The sequence below is a fragment of the Schistocerca serialis genome, chromosome 6 (genome assembly GCF_023864345.2).
Source record: "Schistocerca serialis cubense isolate TAMUIC-IGC-003099 chromosome 6, iqSchSeri2.2, whole genome shotgun sequence".
Classification (NCBI taxonomy): Eukaryota; Metazoa; Arthropoda; class Insecta; order Orthoptera; family Acrididae; genus Schistocerca; species Schistocerca serialis.
In genome coordinates this window covers 722,771,321-722,796,981 of record NC_064643.1, presented here as the reverse complement: position 1 = coordinate 722,796,981, position 25,661 = coordinate 722,771,321, and the positions used below count along the sequence as shown (strand labels likewise).

General features: G+C 40.8%; 1 protein-coding gene across 2 annotated transcripts in view; it reads left to right on the top strand.

Annotated features, from left to right (window-relative positions):
• LOC126483705 (BLOC-1-related complex subunit 8 homolog) overlaps positions 1-25,661 on the top strand; it is a 129,136-nt gene that overhangs the window by 77,113 nt on the left and 26,362 nt on the right. For both annotated transcript variants that reach the window (XR_007587765.1, XM_050106794.1), the window contains exon 4: positions 11,592-11,785. Coding sequence is in view for 1 of the 2 variants with exons in the window: in XM_050106794.1 (XP_049962751.1) it covers positions 11,592-11,775 (184 nt within the window). In the remaining variant the exon portion in view is untranslated. The remainder of the gene's footprint in view (positions 1-11,591; positions 11,786-25,661) is intronic.

The following is a 25,661-nucleotide window of genomic DNA, read 5'->3' as shown; positions in this document are numbered from 1 at the left end:
CAGAGGCAGGAAATAGTAGTTATGAAAATTAGAATACTTCCCTGACCTTTAATATGCATTGTCTATCAGCTGAATTACAATTTTTTTTCTTGAAGATGAGTGCTAGCTAGCTGGTAAGTATCCTAATTTTATAATTTTCTCAAGTGAATTTTCTATTGATTCAATGACTCTGTAAAAGCTTTCCTCTCCGTTTTGGCCTCATCCTCCAGTGTCCTCTTCCATGATGTCCTTGGTCTTCCTTGTTTCCTTTTACCCTGTAGGTTCCAGCGGAGAGCTGGTCTCTACAGAACATCCTGGTTTTGGATGGTGATAAATTTGTCTCTTGTTCAGTTCCAAATGTCTTCATCAGATACCACATTTGACCAAAAGATTTTAAGAGTTATCTCAAGACATCTATTGAGGAAGACTTGCAGACTCTTGGTGATTGTAGGGGTAATCTTCAAAGTTTCACATCCATACAGAAGCACTGCTTTCATGTTTGTTCTAATTATTAGGAATTTAGTTGTTATGGAAACATCTAGTGCCCTCCAGCGTGGATACAGCTGGATGGAAGTCCCATTCGCCTTTTGGATTTTTGATCTGGCATCGGCAACTGGCCCCCTCCCTCCCCCCGCCCACCTTCAGTAACTACGCTCACAAGATATGGGAACTCATTTACCTTTCCAACATCCTGGTTCAGTCTCAGCTTTCCCATATGTCATGTTCTGATTTTCATAATCTTCATTTGACATCATTAACTTTCAGACCAACAACCTTGGCTTCGTGTTCAAGGTCCTGCAGCTTTCCTTTTAGTTACCGTGGTTCTGTGAGAAGATGCAGATGTCGCCAGCAAAATCAAGATCTTTGAACTGCTCAGCCAGTTCCGCTTGTATCCCTTTCTTCTTCTCCACCACTTTTCATTTTTACTTCATCCAGCACTGGTAAAAATATAGTTGGAAATAAAACACGTCCTATGCGAAATTCAGGGTTAACTGGAAAGGGTTCTGTAACTTTACCCTTGTGAATGACTCAGTATGTATGGTTGTAAATCTCTAAGGTAACTTATAAAAGTTTCTCTGATATCACATACTTTCTCAAATGTTTCCACATATGACTTCCTTTAATGTAGTCAAAAGCCATTTCAAAGTCTATAAAGAGAATCTAAAGACTAGTGATGAGTTCTTTTGATTGATCAATAATGACTCAAAGGATATTTACTTTATCTGTACAAGAATGGTTACATATAGAACCAGCTTGCTCGTTTTTTACCTCCATTTAACAGCAGCCTTATCACAGAATCTAATGAGACATACCAATAGTGCAGATATTCTTGACTTCTGAGGATGCCAATGCCACAGCAGCTTTTAGTAATGCACAGAATTTTACCTTCAAATGTTATCAATTATGAATTGCTATTTATAGAGGAGTTAGGAGCAGAATGCATCAGTGTTGGAAAACCTTGAGCTGTGAGTGAAATGCAGAGTTTGTAGACTATAGTGTGTGGTGTATACAGGGTGAAGCACCTTAACCCTGCACTACAAATATTGTGGAAGTGGAAAGTACTATTGATATGTGGTTTTCACAGAACGGATTGTTAGTCAGGCTGTTAGCCAATAAACAGACTGTAATAATACTCATGAAGTGTATTTTTTATGCAAACATCCTGTCTTTGCATGGTGATAGTTTTGTCTATTGTTTGATTCTTGATGTCTTCACTGGATATAACAGTTGGACAAAAGATTTTAAGAATTTTCCCAATACATCTATTGATGAAGCAGTGCCTTTTCACATCAACAAACAAAAAGTAGTGTAAATTAGAATGTCAGGGGTGGTGGTTGCAGGATTCTAGCGCAAGTCATTTACAAGATATTGGATTTTGAGAAATTTCCGCGTGGATGCTTTCTTGTGCCATTCAGTCTGCATAGTTGCTAGGTACAGTGTTGTTATTTTTGCTTACAGTGTGCTTGTGTGTTCCTTGAGTGCACTGTAGCTTGCTAATCAGTCAGTTTGTGACAGTCCAAACAGTATGTTGTGAGTCGACGATGGAATTTTCCAATGCAGAAAAAGCTGATGTGTACATGGTGTATCGAGACTGTAGGAAGAATACAGTTCGTTCTCATATGGTGTTTGTGGCAAGATACCCCAATAGACATCGACCATTTCAGCACTTATTTATCAACCTCTCCAACCAGTTACGTGAAAGTGGTAATGTAACACCTAGACAATGTAACAGAAGGAAACAAGTGTTTTTGCTGCTGTTGCAGTTGATCCGCACATTAGCTCTCACACAATTGAACGACGAAGTGGCACGCGTAAGGCAAGTGACCAAAGCATATTCAATCAACATAGGTTCCATCCCTGTCACATCCTCTCCATCAAAAGCTGCATGGAAATGATTATGAGAATCATATTAACTTCTGTACATGGGCATTAAGACAGGATACTCCAGATGTATCATATATTTTGTTTATAGACAAAGCCACATTTATCACTCATGCCCAAGTAAACTGCCAAAACATGCCCTGTTGGTCTGTTGACGGTCTCTTAAGGCTTCATCAGGTGGAACGTCAGCATCCCTGGAATGTAAAAATGTGGTGTGAGATAGTCAACCATCACTCATAAGCCCATTTTTCATAGAAAGAACACTGAACATGCACAAGTATTGCAGTCTCCTAACAGACCATCTTGCACAGATGCTAGAGGACATTCCTCTCCAGACTGGGAGGAACCTGTGGTACTAACATGATGCCTGTCCAGCCCATAGTGCGCAAAGTACTATTGCATATCTTCACAAATTGTTTCCAAATCATTTGATTTGATGCAGAGGAACTATACGTTGGCTGGCCTGTTCCCCTGATTTGACGCCTGTAGCCTTTTTTCTGTGGGGAAAGCTGAAAGATGTGTCTACTAGGACATACCAACTACACCTGATGATATGCAATGATGTATTACTGCAGCCTGCTTGGACATCTCTGCTGAAATGCTAGAATGTGTGCAGCAGTGGAAGCATGTATTGCCACTGCCATTGGTAATTTTGAACTCATCCTGCGATGGTCAGTTGTCTTATTACTGGTCAGAACATATAATTAGTGTATACACTTGTATTGTTCTTTAGTGTGCACTACTACAGGTAGTGTACAAGTGTCGGTGTGGGAACTTCTCAAAATACAATATCTAGTAAATGACTCACACTAGACTCCTGCAACAAACACCACTGACATTCTGATTTACCTGCTTTTAGTTTGTTAATGTCAACAGACATTGTTCCATTTAAAAAAAGTGTATGTTTGCACAAAAAATACGCTTTCTAAGAATTATTACACTCTGTTGACTGGCTAACAGTATGAACCTCTGACTACCAGTCCATTATGTGAAAACCGTATGTCAATAGCACTTTCCATTTCCATAATATTTGCAGTGCAAGCTTTAGGGAATGCACCCTGTATAAATAAAATGGTGATTGTTGTAGGTTTTCTAGGTACATGTATTTGATTATGACCTAGTAATGCTTGTGGCATCCTAATATTGCAGGAACTATTGTGTTTTCAGAGTACAGCAGCCAGAGGAGGTGATTTGGAGCATCTGTTGAATTGACCATAGGTTGTCTGAAATTAAAACACATGATTGAAAATTTAAAATTGGCAGGTTTTCATTTATATGCAACCAAGTTATACTGAATTTAGTATGTATCATATGAAAACTATGTATGTGATTGCATCTTAAAAATCTGAATGACAGAAAGTAAATTGTGCATGGATACAAATGTTTGCAAAAGAAAAAGATATTTTGCTTTTAGAAACTCAGTAAATACCTTTCGTAAAAGGAACGGCCGTTCTTCTTCTTTGGTATTAGAAATACAATAAAGTGGCTTTGTTTCAGTAAGCAACTGTGGACCTGCAATTTTTGAATAAACATGCCAGAAAGGTCATTTTTCTTCCATGAGCGTGTGGATGGGCCCTGAGTCATTGAGGAATTTTATCTTCCCTTGTGCCGCAATTCTCTCCCCCGTCCCCTCCTTATCCTCTCTTTTCTCATAACTTTCATCTCCAATCTCTTATACCAGAATGGGTATTTTAATGTGGACTGAGTCTATGCAAGAATTAAGATTTTTGACACTTTTCTACTCCCTTAGCACTCAGCTTATAACCACTTTTGACTAATCACATCTGCTCATGTTAGTAGATTTGACCTTTCACTTTCCAAACTTTTGTTGTCAGTAGTGTAGGCTGCTTGGGGAAGGTCACCTGTTGTGGCACACATGCCACCAATTACTCACTATCTCCTTATTCCCTTTGTTTGTGAGATATGCTCACATGTCCAAAACCGAACACAGCGGTTGGCCAATTTTGGGAAGAGGGGAGAGTTGTCAAAGACCTTTACGTCTGTAGTAAAAAGGAAGAAGGAAGGAACACTGGGTGCAATGTCCTGTTCACATTGAGGTTATTAGAGACAGAGTATAAGCTCGGATTGTGTTAAGGTTGGGAAGGAAATCAGCCATGCCCTTTCAAACGGACCATTCCAGAATTTGTTTGGAGCGATTTAGGTAAATTGCATCTTTATCCCCCAAACCAAACAATGATCAGAACTGTCAGCTACACATAACTCATAGCAGTATGTGCTCATAATATTTTAAATATAGGTACTCCTTGCAAGGGTTATCCTGTGAGACATCCTTTGCTGTGGCAGTGTGGTGTCCACGGGCTGACTCCAGTTGTAATACATGGTACTGAGCTGAACCGTGCCCAGTGAAGAGACTCAAACTGCCTGAAATGGGTGGTCATACACCCCATCAGTATCACCTGACTTATCAGTTTGATAAAATTCAGAGGTATAATACCAAGGTATTTGGTGCCTTAGGTAAATCACGGGAGGAAAACAGTTGAACAAACAAGGAGATATGTACCAACCACATTACTTGATCTGAACCAGAAGAGACCACTTCCTTAACATTAAACCATTATTCTTCATAAGACAATTCAAAGACAACTATAGCAGAGGCTCCTCAGTAGATAAAATGAGAAGCAGATCTATACAAATCAAAATGTCACCTTCTGCCCAGTCAGTGATGCTGCTGTCTTGTAACAAACTTGTAGATATCCTAGTCACAATTACAGCCCATAGGAGTCTCAATATTGTGCAAATGATAATTTTACTTCGTGACCTTTTACTCCAAATTATGGGCTGTGTCTATAGGTATTAGCTTAGAAGCAGTCACAGTCAGGGTGTAGCAGCTGCAGACAGCATCTTTGTGTATGTGAGTTTTTGTTGTGTGAATGTGTGAGGATTCAATTTCTGTGGAAGAACTTTGTCCGAAAGCTTAAATATTGCTAGCATTCTTTTCATTGTGCCTCTCCCATGTGGCGAATAGAAATCTATCCTTTCCATGTTGTTGTTAGCTCAAAGAAACACTTATTTAGCATTTAAAGAAAAACATGTACTGTAATTCCTGGAAGCTCCCACCACTCCTGCCATAAACGTGCAGCAGTTTTCCATTGTATGGTGCATATCAGTTACATTACCTAAACCTTCCTTTCAAACAGAATTACAGACTGTCAAGTTTATTACTTTCACTAATGATTCTAGCTCTGATGTGATTGATAATATTCTGGAAAATAAAATATGTAAGAGCACACTACTTTTGTATACTGGCCAACAGGAGCCAGTCAGTAGTTAAAAGACCTGGTGCACCATTCTGTATGTTGGCAAAATGTTAGATAACAGCCCTAAAGAGTTAGTCCCACTATTGCATACATGCATTTTATAATGGCAGCAGCATATCTAAATTATTATTCAGTAGAATATAATGGAAGGAAACATTCCACGTGGGAAAAATTATATATAAAAACAAAGATGAGGTGACTTACCGAACAAAAACGCTGGCAGGTCGATAGACACACAAACAAACACAAACATACACACAAAATTCAAGCTTTCGCAACAAATTGTTGCCTCATCAGGAAAGAGGGAAGGAGAGGGGAAGACGAAAGGAAGTGGGTTTTAAAGGAGAGGGTAAGGAGTCATTCCAATCCCGGGAGCGGAAAGACTTACCTTAGGGGGAAAAAAGGACAGGTATACACTCGCACACACACACATATCCATCCACACATACAGACACAAGCAGACATATGTCTGTCCTTTTTTCCCCCTAAGGTAAGTCTTTCCGCTCCCGGGATTGGAATGACTCCTTACCCTCTCCTTTAAAACCCACTTCCTTTCGTCTTCCCCTCTCCTTCCCTCTTTCCTGATGAGGCAACAATTTGTTGCGAAAGCTTGAATTTTGTGTGTATGTTTGTGTTTGTTTGTGTGTCTATCGACCTGCCAGCGTTTTTGTTCGGTAAGTCACCTCATCTTTGTTTTTATTATTCAGTAGTAAAGACATAATTATACTTTTAGCATAGAGTAAAATCACTTGCAAACACCGCAAAAGTACATGTCGGTCAGTTAGGCAGAGCTGTAGCAGTTAAGGTAGCAGAACATGAGAGAGAGAGAAAATTTGGAAAAAATGGATTCAACTTCAGTGGAAGCTCTTTTTACACAAAATGGTCCATATGATGCGGGTTGTGAAATTTTACCTACTATTAAGAAAAACAGAATGATGGCACTACCATAAATACTTGAAGTTGTTAAACATTTGACACAGAATGGCAGCTTAGTTTTAAATGGACCTAACAGAATCTTCACCTCCACCCATTAAATTTGGTTTCATTTAGCAAATGTCAGATTACAACTGTAAATTTAACTTTGTTTTCATCTGATGTTAAATCTAAGAAGTCCCAAAGAAAACTTCGTTTTTCCATCTTTGTAAAATGTAATAATTTCTGTGTAATGTGAAATGTAATACTTTCCTTGGTAAATGCTCTGTATCTCATTTTATGTATCACCTGTATCAATAATATCTATGTGAGTCACATGCCATTTACCATTGTGATGTTATCACCTGCTGATGACCTACAAAACGAAAAGCTGGTCCATGATCGAATTGATAATTTACGGAACACCAGGAAAATGTTTCCTATTTGATATTGTCATATTCTGGCATGAACTACAGAAAATTCTGGTGGTGGTAGCGGTGGTGGTGGTGGTGGTGGTGATGACAATGACAATGATGATCAATAATACTATGATTGTGGAAAATGTCTTAAATATTGCAAAATTTTAATTGGTTCCTGTCATCACAGGCTACAGTTTGACTAAATGCTGGTTTTCTGGGAATTTTCTGAGAGTCACTGAAATCATTAGCTGCTGTATAATTTTATGCATTGGCACCAAAACGAAATGTTGGACAGTACCAAAACATACGAATAATAATTTTCACACATTTTAGATTTGGTTCAGTGGCAGTGCATATTTTAGAGAAAGTTTCTAACACATGTTGTCGAGCAAGGTGCCGCAGTGGTTAGCTCACTGGACTCACATTCGGGAGGATGACAGTTCAAACCCATCTCCGGCCATCCTGATTTAGGTTTTCTGTAATTTCCCTAAATCGTTTCAGACAAATGCCAGGATGGATCCTTTGAAAGGGCACGGCCGATTTCCTTCCCCAATCCGAGCTTGTGCTCTGTCTCTAATGACCTTGTTGTCAACAGGACGTTAAACACAAATCTCCTTCTCCTCCACATGTATTATGACTGACACTTGCAAGCTTCTGTATCCATGATGTATTATTTGGTCTAATTTTGCAGCCATGCTTGGGCTCACATAAGCAACTAATGAAGTCACTTGGAATATTTTCGTGCCTAAAGTTTGGTTTCTTGTTTTTGGTTGTCTGTCATGTGCATTATTTGAAATGGCTCTTCAACAATTGACACAGGGATCTTCTTACATCTTTCAACAGGCAAGCAAATACTAATTTTCTGCTTTATATCATATTGCAGAGTTAATGACTATAAAAACATTATTTGTACCATAATAGTTAAGAAAATCTTGATAATATAACTGCCATCTTTTCACAGTCACTAGTTGTTGGCTAAATGGTGGAGTTGTGTGACACTGCAGAGGTTTGCCTCAAATGAAAGACACATTACTTCACGTGTCCAATGGATATATTGAATTGTAATTATCATAAATATATTTAAATGTTAAAATACAATTTTTTTCCTGTAGTTGCTCAGGTGGAAAGGGTAACAACTGTGCTACCAGCAATATTTATAACACTTCAGTCTGTGTGTCTTGCTTTCTTTCTTCAGAGATGTGAATGCCAACTGAATGACTGTCCAGATCTCCTTATTGTGCCAGATACACTTCAGTCTGTGTGTCTTGCTTTCTTTCTTCAGAGATGTGAATGCCAACTGAATGACTGTCCAGATCTCCTTATTGTGCCAGATATTGAATTTCGATTCTAAGATTTCCTCAAACTGTTTACCTTCCTGCTGGCTTCATTAGCCAGCTCCTCCTCTATATTAAAGCAGAAAAGCACGTTCTTTTTGCATTATATGTTCTTGTTTCTGCCTTGAAATCTATGGAAATAGGTCTTTTCTTCTTCTGTACCATAGTTCATTCTTTGTCCCCTGCCCCTTCCTCTCCTCAATCTTTACAGTTGTTTATCCTACTCAGCTAACATCTGCTTTATCTGTTTTGAGAAGCCTATCAACTATGTAGTTGCTACCCTGACAAATGAATGTGTTAAGCAAATACATATGGAATGCTTCACACCAAAACAAGCTGTGCTAACCAGCTACAAGCAATCCACAGTATCAAATAACCTCCCAGTGTTCAGAGAGTGATGTGTGTGCACTGAAACGGTCACCACACAATCCCATTCAGAGGTCATTAATTTGTAAAATGGTTGTCGCTTTACATTTTGTACCCATACTGCACAAGAATATGCAGTACCTTACACGTACTAAGAGTAAATAAGACCATCACACAAGAACGTTGTGAACATGTTGAGTATTAGGTTGTACATTAAGTTTCCTGATCCCATAAAGGCAATAAAGGATAGAACTTATCAAAGGACACAGTTTTACTGATTCCATAATGTGATTACTTCAATCAAATGCAATAAATAGTTGTTGAATCTTACAAGAAAAGACTACAGTGTCAACATTTATGTGTAATGTTTAATATTATGTCATTAGGCAATAACTTTTTTCTGCTTCTATTATATTATCCTCATTTACATCTGCCATCCACATTCACAACTGTGAAGTGCGTGGCAGTAGAGCTTAAAATTGTATCACATGCACAGGGTGTGGCAACAAAGGGGGAAGACTTTAAAAAAAAGTCTCTCAAGCTGGAAATTTAAATCTTTTATTTGTTTGACATGTATTTGGTATGCTGGTACAACAGTGTAAATTAATAGTGTACCTAGAAAGTTGTATCTTGAATGTGGTATCACTCAGATGATGTCCTTGGTTTCCCACATACTGTCGGAATCTGAGTGTGAATCCACGTATGACATTGGCCTAGCACATCCAGCAGACAGTTGTATATTTTGAATTCACTCCTTCAAATCTTCTCTGATTCTTGGATGTTTTTCCTGAAAAACTGGAAAAACTTTGGAATTGGGGTAACACCAAATAGATTATAAATCTGGTGAATGATGAGGCCCAGGAACATCATCACATCTGCTTATGAGATTCCAGTACATGTGAGTCTAAGAAAATCTACTGACACTGCAGTGGTATAGCTTGGTGCACCATCCTGTTGAAAGGAACTTCACCTGAATCGTAAGCACTGAGTTTAGGCAGAGAAAATGTAACTAGCATGTCAACGTAATGGGTAGAGTTCAACGTAACCATATTAACATGTCCGTCTTCAAAAAAAGTAGGGTGCTGTATGCAAAACTGTTCCTTATTGTTACTTTTCATGACTGGAGGGGGGTTTCAAGAGAATGGTGCAGGTTTTCCTCACACCAGTATTTGAAAGTTCTGCTAGTTGTCAAAACAACTAAAGTGGAAATGAGCTTCATCACTCATCCATAAGTTGTGAACTCTCTGTTCCTTTTCTTTGTCGACATTTAACATTACTTGCCAAAAATGTATGCTGTTATTGTAGTCTTGAAATAGGAGTACTTGCACAACCTTCATCTTTCATGGATGGTAGTGAAGAGCATTCTTTGTAATCCATCTCACTGATAGGTTGCTGAGACCAAGTTCTGTGTTGTGCTGTCTTGCTGATTTTTGTGAACTTCATCATAAACCTTCGTATACATGATCATTATTCTCTAGGACTGGCTTGTTTTTGTACTACTACCCGTGACTTCAAAGTTTCACAACTAAAAACAGATAGCATTGGAAGATGGCATGGGAGCCCATGGGGGTAAACAAAATTCTCAACAGAAACCATGCTGAGCTCCAAAAAAACCATCTGATATTTTGTAATATGGCTTTACAGCAAATACAAGTTGCACACTTTACCGATGCTCCATGCCTGCTAAAACTTCGAACTGTCTACACTCCCAGGGTCAAGTTCCTTACTCCCATAATCCTCTACCATGGGTGCCAGCCAGTCCTAAAATCTTCCTGTTTGACTACCTCACACTGTCCTACAGTTTCTTCCTGTTCCTGTGCAGGTAGAATGTTTGAATCTCTATATGTGCACTTTAATCAGTCTTACCTCGGTTTGCAGTCCATACAGGAGTGGTACTCATGGACTGTGGTACAATCTTTGATTCTTCATTAAATATTTTCACAAACAGGCTAAAACCTGCATTTGCAGGATAGTTAGCGTCTATCTTAGGGAATGGAGATTTGATTGTAATTAGACTATTTGTACTAATCTATTCCTGCAGTAGTTACTCAGAGATGTAGAGGCTTGCACAGGATAGAGTAGCATGGAGAACTGCGTCAGACAAGTCTTTGGACTGAAGATGATGACGGTGACTACTAATTCCACAATCAGAAACAGGATATCAATATGTCAACCAACTGTTGCTTCATTGCATCCTTGGACAGCCTTGCTATAACTGTCAGTATCAGATTTTAACACTATAGCCATTAATTCTCCTCAAACTATATCTCCAGTTCCTGTGGACTCCACATAAGGCTTCCTGCCTAGAAAAAATGTGTGATAATTGCAGAGATCAAAGTAAAGTCTTCTGTGTGACAGTTGGACTGCAGAAGAGATGAGTCATTATTGGACTGCATGGTTCAGCATGGCATTCTCTGGATACAGTCCACTATTAAGGAGTCAGGTAAGCTGGTGAGGTATATGGACAAAGTGCCACCCAGTTGCATCTCTGCTCTGCAGACACATTTAGGATCTTTGTTAGTATTGAAATTGACTGCTCATATAACAATGAGTTATTAAAAGTGCCAACATGTGAACAGTTTTAAAATGTGTTCTCAGTAAGCCACACCATGATATAAATGATGCCTGTATTTCTTAGGAGATAGTAGTGTGTGTGTGTGTGTGTGTGTGTGTGTGTGTGTGCTGAAAATATGCATTCATATTAACATATATTCTTTGTAAAGTGAAATATGTGGAAGTGTATTAATGTTCTGTGCCATTGCAACCCATTTGTTTGTTCATGTGAAATTGTTGAAATGTCTGATTTGGTTGTTGTTACTTTGTTAATCTTGACTAACAAGACATTGGCAACTACACTCTGATATCTCTCTCTCTCTAATTGAAAAGGAATTTATATTCACTGTCTTACTTCTTTTTAACAGAAACAAAAAAGAGCCCTCATCTGTATACAAACGCTTATCGGCACACATTACTCTTGACCTGCCTGATCTGCCAGAAATTTCTGATGCTTTGCGTGAAACAGCCAACCGTGTGGAATCCATGATGGCTCATGCCAGGCATTCAGCTGGTGCAGAGCTGCAGAGGTCTCACACGGTTCACCACTGATGACAACCGCGTAAGTAAAATCCATAGAACATCTGCTGTTCTGAGATACAAGAAAATGAACAGGAGCAGTGTTCTCCTTGAAGAGTTTTTCTGATGCAATGTTCCAAACTGTTGCAATATGAAGAGGATTTTCTGAACTAAGAGCCCCGTTAAAAATACGCTAATAAAATGTAAATTTTTAACAGCCCTTGTACTACCTTAGTACAAGAGCTGTTGAAAATTTATATATATGAGTGGTCAAGGAAGGGTGGGAGTGGGGGGAGGAGGTGGCTATCTGTTATTCAGTGACAATGAGGCTTGCACTGTTGTAATTTCAATCAACAATTGAGCATTTTCCTAATGCTCTGTGAACTTTGCAATCCCTCTGGTGAAAGTTTGTGCCTTTGTGGCTGTAACATAAGCTGTTGCAGCCATATACATGAGATAGTATCACAAACACAGAGGCATGTTCTTACCTTTGCACTGTATTGTCATTGTTTCTACTCCATTGGCCACCAGGTTAGCTGTGGCAAGCTCTGACAGCACCCTAAACAATCCAATAACAACTTGTGAAACTTCTAACAGTTAGTGTACCAAAGTGTTCTGTGCCACCACTGTCACTACAGAAAGAATAATGGCAAACCAGTACCTAGAAACATAAAGGAGGGGACTCTCATACCCTCTAAACATACTCTGCTAGGGCTGTCAGGCAAATGTGAGGGGGGCTCATCTGCAAAAGCAGTGAATTATGTCTGCCAGAGGGAACCATCCAGTCCGACCTTAAATACTGTGAATACTGTACACTTACAGCCTTGGCAGGAAGATAGAGGGATAGAAGAAGACAAACCTCAGCAGTAAATGACTCCCATACTCCAGTGGAATATTAGTGGATTAAGAATTCATTTGGAGGCATAGGTGAGAGCCATGTATGTGTCTCCAGAAGATTCATCTTAAATATAATAATGTCCCTGCTCTTGATAATTATAGGACAAGTATGTGAGTAGAGGGCCAAAGGCAAATACCATTCTCAAGTATTCTCCACCTGTACACCAGTTCGCTCTATAGAATGAGCCTCTTCACAAAATTAGCACACAGCTCATCAAACAAGGGAAAGGCAACCACTGACCTATAGTGAACTGATGGGCAGTGCACAGACACATGTAACAGAAAATGGTAATCACACTAGCTTTCAGGCTCTTGTTCTTTTTCTAGCAAAAGTACTGGAGCTCACACAGAAGACACCAAACACATACTCCCACAGCTGTGGTGAAACTGATTATTGGTTATTGATTGCAGTTCTTGGGGAAATGGAGGTGGTGAGAGGTGGGCGTAGTGGTATAGTGCGAGGTAGTCTGTCAACAGATGCCTCAGTGGATGGACAATAAAAAGAAAGGAATTCAGAGGATAGAGCAACCCGTCATACCTCCCGGACCATGCCCTGCTGACTTACTATGCCTTCCACATCCCTCAAAACTTCTTCCACCCTCCATGAAACGCACTGCTCCTGAACATCCATCCCATAACACTGTTGCTAACCTTCCTGTCAAAACACTGACCCCTGCTGAAGACTCAGTACTTTATAAAGGCCTCATCTTTAGCTGAAAACCTGAGTTCAGTCATGCTGGATATGTAAAAGACCTTCTTTCCTTTACTTATTCTTTATAGTGGAAACATTTTTTTACCAAGCACCCAACTGACAACAGCCAACTGAAACCACACACGGAACCTTGCTTAAAATAGTTCCAACCATGATCCTCCTCCCTTTCCACCCACGCATCCCCTGGAAGGCTTTTAAGAAATTCCATACTTCTAACCTGACCTCACCTTCCTTTCCTAAATCCCTCTCCAGTGAGTCCAACATCGCTCCTATGAAACACAGCCATCCATAACCTCAAAACCAATCCAGACCTTATCATCCTTCTCACAGATAAAGGCTGCACTAGTGGTCATAAACCATAGTAACTATGTGACTGATGGTCTCTGCCAACTTCCTGACACCTTTGCATCCAAACCTTATGACCATGATCCCTTGCACAAGTCTGTGATCTCCAGCAACTCCCCAAGGTTAGGTCCATCCCAAAATCTGACACCTAAATCCATCTCCCTCCCCGTGCTAGAATCCCCCCCCCCCACCCGCCCCTCCCACACTCCTGTCTTTCACCTACTCCACAAACCCAACCCACAAGTCTCCCCACTTATCATCCCATTGTGGCTGTGTACAATGCTCCCGTGGAATGAATCTTTGCCTTTGTTCATCAAACTATTGTTCATAACATCCCATTCTACATTCAAGACACCTCTCATTTCATTCACTGCCTTTCCACAGTTCATATACCATTATCACATTGTTGGTCATTATGCTCCTGTCCACACCAACATCCCCCATGCCCAAGGCTTTGTCACCATGGCTATGTCCTCTTGACACCAAACCCACCATCTCTGTCCTAATATTTCAGCCAATCACATCCTGATCCACAATTACTTCATTTTCGAAGACCAAATCTGTAAACAGATCTGTGGTATTGCCATGGCTACTTGCATGGCATGTGGAGGAAGCCTTCCTGTTCAGTTAACACGTAAACCCCTACACCCTTCATTGATGACATTTTCATGATCTGGACTCATGGCAAGAACAATCTTTGCTCTTTCTTCCATAATAATAACACCTACATCCAAATCCACTTCATCTGGTCCTTCTCAATTCAGTGAACCACCTTCCTAGATATTGATCTACTCTTTTCAGATGGCTCCATAAAGATATCTGTTTGTATCAAGGGCACCAGCCATCAGCAGCATCTCCACTTTGACAGCTGTCACCCATTCCATGTTAAAAAGTCTCTTCCTTGCAAGCTCACCTCCTGTGGATCCCACATCTGCAATGGAAAGCAGAAATTGTCAAAATATACTGATAAGTTTGCCAGAGCCTTTATTGAGAGACAATATCTTATCCAGCCCATCCATAAACAGATCTCTTGTGCCATTTCCTCCTCTGACATCAACAAAACTGTTAACCATCCACTGACTAGCACTCCTCTGATTTCCCAGCATCACCCTGGCATTGAAAAGCTCAGATATATCCTTCGATAGAACTTCAACTACCTCTCCTCATGGTGAGGGATATCCTACCCAAGATCCTATTCAAAGCCCCCAAAGTAGTGTCCCACTGCCCACTCTCATCTGAGACTATGTTCAACACAATGTTAAATTGTTAATTATAGACCTAGCTATTCTTTCTGAATCAGATTGCTCCCTTTGCTTTCTTCATTTGCCCTTTCAGCAAATTAAAGTCTAGTCCTCACTTTGTAGTTTGACTCATCTTTTTCTTTTTGTCAAAATTTTGCAAGTATTGTGGGTCATTTGGGGAAGGGCACCTTGGATGGCAACCTATAGCACATGATGATTGCCTACACATTCGCAGCACATGGACAACTACTCCTGCCAAGAAGCTAACGCACTAGTCATTCTAACATTGTTGGACCATCACATACTCTCTTAACTGTAGCTCTGTGCTGTCACAGAGCTTCCACAGTTAATGTCTTTTCTATTACCTTGCACAGTTTACTCATTGTTTTCTCTTCTGTGGCAGTTTTAATGCATAATGTGTTATTTGGCTCTGTGTGCAATGTCGAGTTTTTGTACATCTTCCAGAAGAACATACCCTGAAAGACAGCTGTCAAGATGGGTATGCCACAAGGCAAACTAGATGCTGTATTTGAAAATAAGAATGGCAAGGAACATGTGGACTGTCACCAGCATGATCTGTTCCCAAGTCTTCAGGACAACTGAGAAGACAGTCCATTCCTGGTGGAGTGAAGAATGCTGTTCCAAAATCAGACATAGGCGTGATTCCTCATAGAGGTTAAAGTGAAAACTATCATTTCAGGTTGTGAGAGCAAAATGCAATTGTGCAGTAAAAGAGAACAAAAAGACACTGATGCAGGCATTCCTGAATCTATAAACTGTTCCGTTAAGCTGTTGATTGTATGGTAGATCATCAGGAGTACTTCCGAGAAAGATGCTAGGTGCCCAGTCAGTGCTGTAATGAAGAGTGGTATTGCACAGACCACCAAATGAGACATTGTACAGACTATGGTGAGTCTTTTGCTCACATTATCATTCCCACCATTTCATCAATATCAATTGACTTCTAAGAGAGAGTGTTGACTTCAGTTTTACCAACCATTAAATTTAAAACTACCATTTAGCAGTGTGGGTGTATATATTGGCATTCTCTGTGATATGAAATATGTAACCAGGTCATGACAGCATTCATTGCAGCATGTTGTGAAACCTCAGCAGAAATGCTAACACAGAAAGAAGTGATTTTTGTTTCATTCAGTTGGCTCCATAATTAAGTTCATGTTTTTAGTTCAAGTAGACCATGTATGTCAGAAAGCAAGAAGAATGTTTTCGGGTGGAACTTCAATTATCAAGACAAGATATTAATGAAATTACTTAATTTATGATGAAAATGAATGTACATGATTCCAGGTGTAAACTATTCTTTCAAGTCGGTGTTGTAATTTCCATGCAGCAACTGAAAAATATTTCAAAACATTCAGGAATGTTATGGGACAAATTACAGGCAGACAAGAGCATACACAGGATCTGAGCTTCTGAAGAAGCCCTTGAATTTGATGAAATAAGCCAGCACAGTATCTAAGATGAAATTGGTAATAAAAGGTGCTGTTGTTTAGCAAGATATGTTGCTTTAAAACTAAGAAGTAAATATGCCTTTATATATACAAATATAAACTAACTTTGGGAGATGATGGTTCATGTAATATATTGTCCCGATACAGTGTGTGAAGGATCATTGACAGCACAAAGGGAAGAATTTCTGGGGTGCATAGAGATAATACAGGAGTGTTTAGAAATTTTCATGGGCTTCACAAATTATGAAATAAAAGCAGATACTGGGGAAAAAAGTGCCAAACTAACAAACGTATTTTCAGAATAGGTTTTTGGTAGATTTATTTGTACATCACATAGTGGCCTCTCAATAAGGAAATTACTGCACAGCAAGGGCAGAAGAAGGCACAGACTTAAGAAGTTAAGGTAGTATATCTAAACAATCCTCTGCAGACAAGTTGCATATTTTATTCAAGCCCTAACAATAAAACTTTTGTTAAAGAAAGATGTTCTTAAGAACATTTGCATTTGGGCAGTTTAAAGACAGAATTAGTTAGGAAATTGTTCTGATAATATTAAGGTGTAAAAATAAAACAAAAAACTCAGGTGCCATATATTGTTGAACAACTATGGCTAGTTCATGTCCCAGAAGGCCTATAGCAAATTTTCTCTATTTGTGTGATTGTATATACACAATTTGGAACCTTCACTATTATAGTACTTCACTTCCCTTCAAAGTCCAATTGCATGCTTTGCTTTGAGGGGCGGGAGGGAGACAGATGGGGGAGATCGGAAGGGCTCATGGTAGGGAGTCCCTCTCATCATGGATTGCCAGTGAAAACTTGAGTTTTAGTATGACTTCAGTGGCCTACAAACTTAACAAAACTCATGCTAAAACTGGAGAAGGTTGCATTACTGTATGTAAAGCTATGAGGAAGAGAGCATCCGTGTACATTACCGCACTGTAGTAGCAGAAGGGTCAAAGATGGGAAAGAACTCAAAGCTAGACGATAGTACATCCAGGAGAATGAGTTAGACAGACAGTCATCCAGCTCAGTCTAGCCAGTCATTGCAACAGAGATCTGGAATTGATGCCTCATTATTCTGATGAGGTCACAGTCAGTTTAGCTGCTGTATTTCTGCTAGCCTTGGGATTTGTAATGGAATTTCAGGATAAATTATTGGCCACTCTTGTGGACACAACTCAGTTACGACAACCATTCCTGTAGTTGAAACTTGTAGATTAAACAATGAAGCCAATTGTATCTTCACAGTTGATTATAAATTTTCCCCATTAGCCTCCAATCCTGACTATATACCACAGAGATTTTCGTCTGATCAATTCAAGCCTCCCTTTCACTTTGGTCAACTGGCTGCAGTCCTTCACATGAACATGTGGTGCTCCATCTCAAGCAATACCTACACCTGGAACACCACATCTCTGTGCATGCTTCCCTTGCTGTTGAACCAGAAAGTCAGAAGCCATTGTGAGGCAATGACCAGTAGTGTTCTGTGTTCTGTGAAACCTACTGTCCGGCTGTGTTGCTCCTCTGCCTGATCACGAATACAGGGTAAAGTGACATTGACCCATCACCCTCAAAGCTGTTTTCCTCTGTCCCATAGCTTTCTATTATAGTGAGAGGGTGCATCAGTTTGTGGAACTCTGCTGATCATGTACACATAAAAAAAAAGTTTTCCATCACCTTGGTTCCGAGAGTTCTGAAACCTGAACAGAAAATTGGAATAGAGAGCAACATAAACATCATTTCTGCCCTTTTTATCACTCATGAAAACCACACATTGCAGGTTGTACCACTGTACAGTGAGACCTTCAGAGGTGGTGGCCCATGTCACTGTACACACCGGTACCTCTAATACTTAGTTGCACGTCCCCTTGCATTGATGCATGCCTGTATTTGTCATGGCACACTATCCAGAAGTTCATCAAGGCACTGTTGGTCCAGATTGTTCCACTCCTCAACAGCAATTCAGCATAGATCCCTCAGAGTGGTTGGGGAGAAACATCGTCCATAAACAGCCCTTTTCAATCTATCCCAGGCACATCGATAGGGTTCATGTCTGGAGAACATACCAGCCACTCTAGTCGGGCAAGGTTGTTATCCCGAAGGAAGTCATTCACAAGATGTGCATGATGGGGGCGCGAATTGTCGCCCATGAAGATGAATGCCTTGCGAATACGCTGCCAATATGGTTGCACTATCAGTTGGAGGATGGCATTCACATATCGTACAGCCGTTATGATGCCTTCCATGACCACCAGTGGCGTACGTCGACCCCACATAATGCCACCCCAAAACAGCAGAGAACCTCCACCTTGTTGCAATTGCTGGACAGCGTGTCTAAGACGTTCAGCCTGACCGGGTTGCCTCCAAACACGTCTCCGACGATTGTCTGTGAAGGCATATGCGGCACTCATCGGTGAAGAGAACATGATGTCAATCCTGAGCGGTCCATTTGGCATGTTTTTGGGACCATCTGTACCGCGCTACATGGTGTCATGGTTACAAAGATCGACCTCACCATGGATGTCGGGAGTGAAGTAGCACATCATGCAGCCTGTTGCACAAAGTTTGAGTCATAACATGACGTGCTGTGGCTGCATAAAAAGCATTATTCAACATGGTGGCGTTGCTTTTAGGGTTCCTCTTTACCATAATCCGTAGGTAGTGGTCATCCACTGCAGTAGTGCCTCTTGCGCGGCCTGAGCGAGGCATGTCATCGGCAGTTTCTGTCTCTCTGTATCTCCTACGTTTCCAACAACATCGCTTTGGTTCCCTCTAAGATGCCTGGATACTTCCCTTGTTGAGAACCCTTCCTGGCACAAAGTAACAATGCAGATGTGGTCGAACTGTGGTATTGACCGTCTAGGCATGGTCGCACTACGGACAACACGAGCCGTCCTTCCTGCTGGAATGATTGGAACTGATCAACTGTCGGACCCCCTCCATCTAATAGGTGCTGCTCATGCATGGTTGTTTACATCTTTAGGTGGGTCTAGTAACATCTCTGAACAGTCAGAGGGACTGTGTCTGTGATAAAATATCCACAGTCAGGAGTTCTGGGAACCGGGATGATGCAAAACTTTTTTTTATGTGTGTATTTCAATACATCGCTTCCTAACTGAGAGCATTTAGTATTCTGACGAAAGGGCAGCAATAAATTTAAGTGGTGACCTATGCTCTATTTTAGCTGGTGATGAGATGAGTATGATATGCATTTCAAAATTTAGTGAATTGTCCAGACTACAAACTCTTATACTGATAGTTTCAGTGTGTTGTAGAGTGGTAGATTCATCAATTTTTAGTGTAGCAATCAACCAGTCATATGCATCTACTGTAATTTTAATACTTTCTTGTTTTAGCTCTGTAAATGCTAACACTGTAAGACCTTTAACCACATTCATCTCATCCACCTTCCTTATGGACACTAAAGACCTCAATTTTGTGCCACAAAACAATTCTATAGCCACCTATAGTTTAAGTGTAGATGATTCCAGTACTTAAAAATAAATTCACTTTATATCTCAACAAAATGTTAGTTCATAAGATTTCACTTATTTATTTCACATATTTATTTCATTGGCTTCATCTGATGTAATGTCATTATTGTGGTCCTCTCTTACAAAGCTTCATTCTTCATTTAGAAAGCTTTGTTTATTTGGTGCATACCATGAATGGAATACATATAATAGAAGTGGCTTTCAGGATCTGTCACACTATTATCAGATTCATATTCACTGTTAAAAATGATTTCCCTTACCCTCCAAGCTCACGCTGTACAGAACATACTTCATTCCAGTATTATTACAAGTGAAATTCCAGGTTGGATACATTATGCAATAATTAGGGTAGGCAACCAAGGACTTCCAAAAGAACAGTGGGTTCCAGATCAACAGACTTGAAGAATGTATAAGCTGATTAACTTTACAGCTATCACACTTCTTTTAGTGTGGTGTACAGAATTACATACAGATGTGCCTATATGCTCACCTCGACAATGTTTGTAGTGGAACTAGATAATTTCTGCACTAAAATTAGAAGATGAACAGGAACTTAAATGTTAGTGACCTAATACAGTCTCAAAGAGTGCTTTGTGTGACCTTCATTTGTCTACAGGTGGGTGGCTATGTTTTCTCATTTTGGAATACTTTGTGGCAATATTGATGTATTGTTTAAGAGCAGCAAGGTTAATTGGAGCATCTTCAGGCAAATGAAATGAACTGAAGGCACCAAACAGTGACACGGATCAAGAAAGAGATTGAAAGTTATTATACAGCTCTGAAGATGGTGTGTTCATAAGAAATGAATTACTTTAAATAAGATCAAAAGAAATTGTTTTGTATGAAATGTAGTGACAAAATATCTAGAGGATAACTTCATCGTGCTTGGGGAAAAACTAAACAATGGAAAATCCAGGATGGAATGTAACAATATTATGAGAAGGAAAGTTGCTACTCACCATATAGCAGAGATGCTGAGTCACAGATAGGCACAACATAAAGACTCTCACAATTATGGCTTTCAGCTCTTAAGGCCTTTGTCAACAATAGACCAATACACACACACACACACACACACACACACACACACACACACACACACACATGCACGCACACACACATGCACGCACGCACGCAAATGCAACTCACACACATGACTGCAGTCTCAGGCAACTGAAACCACACTGCGAGTAGCAGCACCAATGCGTGATGGGAGTGGTGACTGGGTGGGGGTAAAGAGAAGAATGGAGCGGGGAGGGGAGGGATGGTAGGGTGGGGGTGGCAGACAGTAAAGTTCAGCAGGTTAGACTGATGGTAGGGGAGAGATTGGGGGGGGGGGGGGGGGGAGAATGGAAAAGGAGAGAAATAAAAACACTGGGTGTGGTAGTGGAATGATGGGTGTGTAGTGCTGGAATGGTGACAGGGAAGGGGCTGGATGGGTGAGGACAATGACTAATGAAGGTTGAAGCCAGGAGGGTTATGGAAAAATAGGATCTATTGCAGGGAAAGTTCCCACCTGTGCAATTCAGAAAAGCAGGTGTTGGTGTGAAAGATCCATATGGCACAGCCTGTGAAGCAGTCATTGAAATGAAGGATATCATATTTGGCAGCATGTTCAGCAACAGTGTGTTCCACTTGTTTCTTGGCCACAGTTTGTCGGTGGCCATTCATGCAGACAGAGAGCTTGTTGGTTGTTATGCCTACGTAGAATGCAGCACAGTAGTTGCAGCTTAGCTGGTTGACCATATGACTACTTTCACAGGTAGCTCTGTCTTTGATAAGATAGGTGATGTTAGTGACTGGACTGGAGTAGGTGGTGGTGGGAGGATGTATGGGACAGGTCTTATGTCTATGTCTGTTACAGTGGTATGAGCCATGAGGTAAGGGATTGGAAGCAGGGTTTGTGTAAGGATGGGTGAGTATATTGTGTAGGTTCGTTGGATGGTGGGACACCACTTTGGGAGAGTTCGGAAAGATAGTGGACAGGACATTTCTCATTTCAGGGCATGGCGAGAGGTAATCGAAACCCTGGCGGAGAATGTAATTCAGTTGCTCCAGTCATGGGTGGTACTGACTTACGGAGGAATGCTCCTCTGTGGCCAGATGGTGGGAGTTTGGGAGACTGGAAAGATAAGGCACAGTAGATTTGTTTTTGTACATAGTTGGGAGGATAATTATGGCCAGTGTAGGCTTCAGTGAGACCCTTGGTATATTTCTATAGGGACTGCTCATCACTGCAGATGTGACGGCCATGGGTGGCTAGGCTGTATGGAAGGGATTTCTTGGTATGGAACAGGTGGCAGCTGTTGAAGTGAGGTATTGCTGATGGTTAGTAGGTTTGATATGAACAGAGGTACTCATGTAGCCATCTTTGAGAGGGAGGTCAGCATCTAGGAAGGTGGCTTTTTGGGTTGAGTGTGACCAGGTGAAGCAAATGGGGGTGAAGCTGTTGAGGTTCTGGAGGAATGTGGGTGGGGTGTCCTCACCTTTGATCCACATAACAAAGATGTCGTCAATGAATCTGAACCAGGTGAGGGGTTTAGAATTCTGAGTTTTTAGGAAGGATTCCTCTAGGTGCCCCATGAATAGGTTGGCATAGGATGGTACAGTGCAGGTGCCCATAGCTATACTGCGGATTTGTTTGTAGGTAATGCCTTCAAAGGAAAAGTAATTGTGGGTGAGGATATAGTTGATCGTGGCGACTAGGAAGGAGGTTGTTGGTTTGGAATCTGTCAGGCATTGGGGAAGGTAGTGTTCAATAGTGGTAAATCCATGGGCATTATGGATGTTAGTGTACAGGGTGGTGGCATTAATAGTGATGAGCAGGGCACAGTGTGGTAAAGGGACAGGAACTGTGGAGAGTCGGTGGAGGAAATGATTGGTATCTTTTATATAGGGGCGTAGGTTCCGGGTAATAGGTTGAAGGTGTTGGTCTGTTGTTGTGGTCTTCAGTCCTGAGACTGGTTTGGTGCAGCTCTCCACGCTACTCTATCCTGTGCAAGCTTCTTCATCTCCCAGTACCTACTGCAACCTACATCCTTCTGAATCTGCTTAGTGTAGTCATCTCTTGGTCTCCCTCTATGATTTTTACTTTCCACGCTGCCCTCTATGAGAGCAGAAATTCTATCAGTGGGGTCACAGTAACTGGCCACCATGAGGCGTCCTGGATCATTAGGTTTATGGACTTTAGGAAGCATGTAGACAGTAGGAATGCGGGTGGTAGGGGTGAGCAGATAGATGGACTGTGGGGAGAGGTTCTGGGATGGGCGTAAGGATTTGAGTAGTGACTGGAGATCCTGCTGGATTACTTGAATGGAGTGACTGTGGCCAGGTTTGTAGGTGGAAGTATCTGACAGCTGGTGGAGTTCTTCCGCCAGGTAATCCTTGTGATTCAAAACAACAGTGGTTGAGCCTTTGTCCGCAGGTAGGACTATAAGGTCAGAATCAGTTTTTAGATGGTGAACTGCAGTTATTTCTGCAGATCTAAGGTTAATTTGCATGTTGAGGGTTTTGGGGAATGGTGGTGAGGCAAGGTTTGAGGTTAAGAAATTCTGGAAAGTTAACATGGTGTGGTTTGAGGGCAGTGGGTGTGGGTCACGTTTGGATGGAGGAGTGAACTGAGTTAGTCAAGGTTCAGTATTGGTCTGTGGTTGAGTCTGATTGGTAGAGTTGGTGGTGAAAAAGTGTTTACACTGTAGGGACCGGGAGAAGGAGAGGTCTTCCACAAGTCCGGCATGATTGAATTTGGGAGTGCAGCAAAAGGTGAGACCTTTGGAAAGGACTGGTATTTCTGTGAGGCTAAGGCTTCTGGAGGAAAGGTTCATGACTGTTTTTTGTAGGCCTGTTTAGGTTCTGGATTCTGTGTGGTGGTGGGAAGGAGTTTTTGAGGGTGGGGTAAGTGTAGTAGGTCTGTAAGACAGGGTTTGTCAGCTATGAGAGGATGTGGGGGAGGTTTGGAGGTTGTTGTAGAGGTGGTGGACAGTGGTACTCCAAGGCGGGAGTAGGAAGTGAGCAGGATGGAGAGCTTTTTGAGGTGGCATTGTGCGTGTTGCTCAAGTTCCTGCAGGGCAAGAGTTTCAATGTGTGTTATGGGTTCCAGGAATTTGGGATGGCATAGCAGGAGAATTTTGGGGATGGAGAGAAGGTACTACAAAGAGGTTTGGGCTTGGTTGATGTGGTTTTGCAGCACTATGTTGGTGAGTGCTAAGGATTGGCAGAGTCTGAACAGGTGGAGGTGATTGTGGAAGGAAGGTGACAGCCAGAGTTGGGTAATATGATGGTAAGGCCATTAGGGGGGGATTCCATGGGCCAAGCAACAACACAGGGACAGTATGTGGGACTGGGATCTGGCTAAGGATAGGGAAACTTTTCTGTATTGATGCAGATGGAAGAAGCAAGGATCCATGGTGGTGGAAAGATGCGAAAAATTGCATAAATAATGTAGAATTATGTCCAAAAAATTTCACAAAAATACACCCAAATACATGTGAAAATTCGCAAAAAGGATTGAATGGATGCAAAAGGTGGAAACAAGTTGAAATCTGAGGGAGCCGATGATAGCCAAAGGCAAAAACTCACTAAAAGTGGCAAGAAGTCACAAGGATCTAAGTAAAGAATAACTAGTAAAATTGTATATATTACAATGGGTATCAGGTCTGAGGATGAATAAGTGTGAAGAAGGGGGATGGCAGATGTGACTGGATGCTGGAATTAGTGGGTGCGAACTGGGATAGAATGGAGAAAGTGTGGTGGTTTGGGGAGAGGTTCGTAGTATGAGATACAAGATCGTGCGGCACCAGAAAGTTGCAGGAGCTAACATGCAAAAATAAGGGAAATGACGCAGGAAGAGTGATCAGTTTGAAAGTAAAGGATTAAGTATATCGGCGGGAGTAATGTGGGACGTAAGATACTGCATCAACAATCAGCGTGGTCTTCTAGCCATCTGTTGTACGTGGCCGAGATGGTTGATGCAGTGTGGCTCATAAGTAGAGGGTGCAATGCGGTTTGTAAAGTGACAAGAGAAACATAGGAAAGAAGAGAAAGAAGAACGTACAATGAGTATAGTGATGCAAAAGAAAATAGTGACAAAAGAGTGAGTGCCACTTACAACTTGAAGTTTTGTGTGACCTCAATTTGTTAGCCAAAACTAAACAGTTCATTACTGCTGATTCTGAAACTCTTGCTGCTCTTAAGTCTGATATTTCTCACATTTCATAGAACCTCCCATTTCTCCATTTCAGATGGCATTGCACACTGAACTCATGGCGGTATAGCTTTGATTTTATGTGGTGACTATGTGTTATCCTGCTAAATCTGTAATCTACTAATACTGTTCACTGGATGTAATAGTAGCTATAATGAAGTGGTAGAACAGTGTTAAGGCTTTTAAATTTTTGTTTGATTAGAATAATATTATAGAATTAAAAGTAAATAAAGTAATATTAATGTTTCCATTCAGATATAAGTATTTGAGTAAATATTTTTGGAAGTGTTTTTCAGTTTTAAGTAATGCTCTCAAAAAGTAATGAGATGATAGAGAGTTCTGAGGAATGTTTTAGGGAATTTAAAGTATTAAGTGAGGACAAATGTTGATGATGTTAGGACAGCAACCAGCCACAAATTTACTTTGAGTTCTTTTATTCAAAGGAAGCCGTTACCGGTTTTGAATTGTTGTGATTCATCATCGGACGGTTTACACACTTTCTTTCTGACATTTGGTGTGTTTTTATAGATATAAAATAAATAGATAGATATA